This window comes from Aplysia californica, unplaced genomic scaffold (genome assembly GCF_000002075.1).
Source record: "Aplysia californica isolate F4 #8 unplaced genomic scaffold, AplCal3.0 scaffold00135, whole genome shotgun sequence".
NCBI classification, from domain to species: Eukaryota; Metazoa; Mollusca; class Gastropoda; order Aplysiida; family Aplysiidae; genus Aplysia; species Aplysia californica.
Window position 1 is genome coordinate 1,000,739 of NW_004797405.1, and position 2,435 is coordinate 1,003,173.

General features: G+C 42.2%; 1 protein-coding gene across 1 annotated transcript in view; it reads left to right on the top strand.

The window, feature by feature from the left end:
* LOC101855014 overlaps nucleotides 1-381 on the top strand; it is a 3,998-nt gene extending 3,617 nt beyond the window's left edge. Inside the window, exon 4 of the mRNA XM_013081524.2 lies at nucleotides 121-381. Coding sequence (XP_012936978.2) covers nucleotides 121-363 — 243 coding nt within the window. The 3' untranslated portion in view covers nucleotides 364-381. The remainder of the gene's footprint in view (nucleotides 1-120) is intronic.
* Nucleotides 382-2,435: the final 2,054 nt, after the last annotated feature.

A 2,435-nucleotide genomic window follows, 5' to 3' on the forward strand; every position in this document is an offset into this window, starting at 1 on the left:
CTGCTACTACTACAACAACAACAACAACAACAACAATAACAACAGCAGCAACAACAACAACAACAACTACAACTACAACTACAACAACAAAAGCAATTACAACAACCTCCACATCCACAGACTACAGTGCTGGACGGGAAGACAGGCAAAAGACTGATTGAGCCACCACTGAGGGATACAATCGGCGCACAGGCCTCTCCTCTCACCGTCAGCCTAGAGGGGCTGGGGAACGACGTGTTTCTGGTCTGGATGGCCGACTGTAAGGGTCATGAGGGCTCTTCAGATGAGTACTCTTTTGTGAAAGGTGAGCAAGACTTTGGTGGTGTCAGTGAGTGGAAGATAGATAGAGAGATAGATAGATAGATAGATAGACATACAAACAGACAGATAGAAAGACAGACAGACAGACTGACAGACAAACTAACAGATAAACAGACAGACAGATAGATAGACAGACAGTCAGACAGGCAGGCAGGAAGACAGACGGACAGGTTGACAGAGAGAGATAGAGACAGACATTGTTAGAGATAGACAGACAGACAGACAGACAGACAGACAGACAGACAGACTAGACAGAGAAAGAGAGACAGGAAGTCAGAGAGGGAAAAAAAGGGGGGGGTGTTAAAAAGCCATCTTTATTTTGTTATTTTTTTAGAAATATCACTTGTTTCATACAAAAAAAGGGTGAGAGTATTTCTGTCGATTGAAAAGTGGGTTGGGGAGGGGGCGGTAGAGGGGGATGAGAGAAGAATGGGTGGGGATGTCCGATTTGCTGTCTCAGTGGCTCTATAGTTAATCAGCCAGAGATAGAAACTGCCAATAATAATTATTAAAGAATTCTGGGAATCAGCAACCAGCGCATTGTTCTCTCAGTGTTTAAAAAATCATCATTATATTTGTCAATTTCTTGTTCACCTTCAGGACAAATTTGATTTCTGTTTGTAATACGATATTGAGCAAAAATAAAAACAACATTGTGTTGCCGTTTATGTTTTGCTTCGTGTCTGCTCTTACTCTCCGGGGGCTCTCGTGGCCTAGAGGTTAAGGTGTTGGCCTATCATTCAAAAGGTCCCGGGTTCGAATCCGGGTAGCGACCGAAAAATTTTCTTCTCTAAAATTGTCTCCTCTCACCTCCTTTCCTGCTCTCTAGCAATGTTCTGTTATCTACTTTCATTTCCATTTTCTGCCCCCACTCCCTCACCTCCTTTGCCCCCTCCTCTGGGCTCCTGACTCTTTTTGTAGCCTTTCAACTGCTACTCCTTGGCTCCTCCTTACTGCTGTCTTTCTGCCACACCCCTGATCTTCTGGTAGGAAAGATCTACACCTAGCCTTCTCGGACAAGGGCGAAAAATCTCGGAGGGCCCGTGTGCAAGTTGCGCACGTCAAAGATCCCTTGGTGGTCTAAAATCGATAAGAGTAGGCTTCGGCCGCCACCCGGGCAAAATTCAAAATTTCCTACCAACTGAATATATTAGGTGTATCCCGCGCGCTCATATAACCTTATGCAGGTGCGAGCGCCGTAAAACACTTAACAAAAACAAAAAAACAAAATCTTACTCTCCAACCTCTCTCCTTATCAAGTTGTCCTCAACTCCTCACATCCCCGAGTGGTCGAGTTGTTAAACTATAGTGCGGTTAAAAAATTCGTAGCCCAAATTATTGTGAAATATTTCTTAAACTCTCGGACATAAATTCTCCAACGTTTGCACAAAGACTTATATCAATTTGTCATAACATATCAACGTTTTTGTAAACGACTGTTAGCTGCTTTTAAACTCAAGTCCGTCATTTTTATCCAATTGCTACATTATGCTTATTGAACGCATATTTTGAGAACCTTTTAGGCAAAAAAAGTGTTCACAGTAAAATAAGCTTCTTGTAACAAGTTTTGCCTCTTAAAAGATGTGTCATTGGTGAGCTGTGACGGAGGCCATATGAATATTCAAAATGTGAGAAGCGGGAAGTGCTGTACACAATCCCATTTTGCACGTGACGGAGATTTATAGTATTACATATAAATTTATGAAGAAAAGTTTTTTTATTCTGACCTCAATTGTTGTGGAAAAATAGAATAAGGTTGAGACTAATTCATACTAACAGTTGTGCAAAGTACAGGTAACATCGATTCACCCGCTAAAGAGACATTTGAGGATTGGTCGCGCCACGGATTTTTTTACCAGACTATAAATAATATCAAACAAGTGTGGATGTCACGGATTTCAGATGGGTGGTCAGTGGGGTGTGTCCTTGAGCAATAAGAATAATAATGAAGATCATTTCTATAGCGCCCACTCCCGTGCGTGTAAACACAGCTCTAGGCGCATTACATAAATGCATGTACGAACAATATTCATCCACGCGACACACACACACACACACACACACACACACACACACACACACACACACAAATCCACACACTCATATACACACAC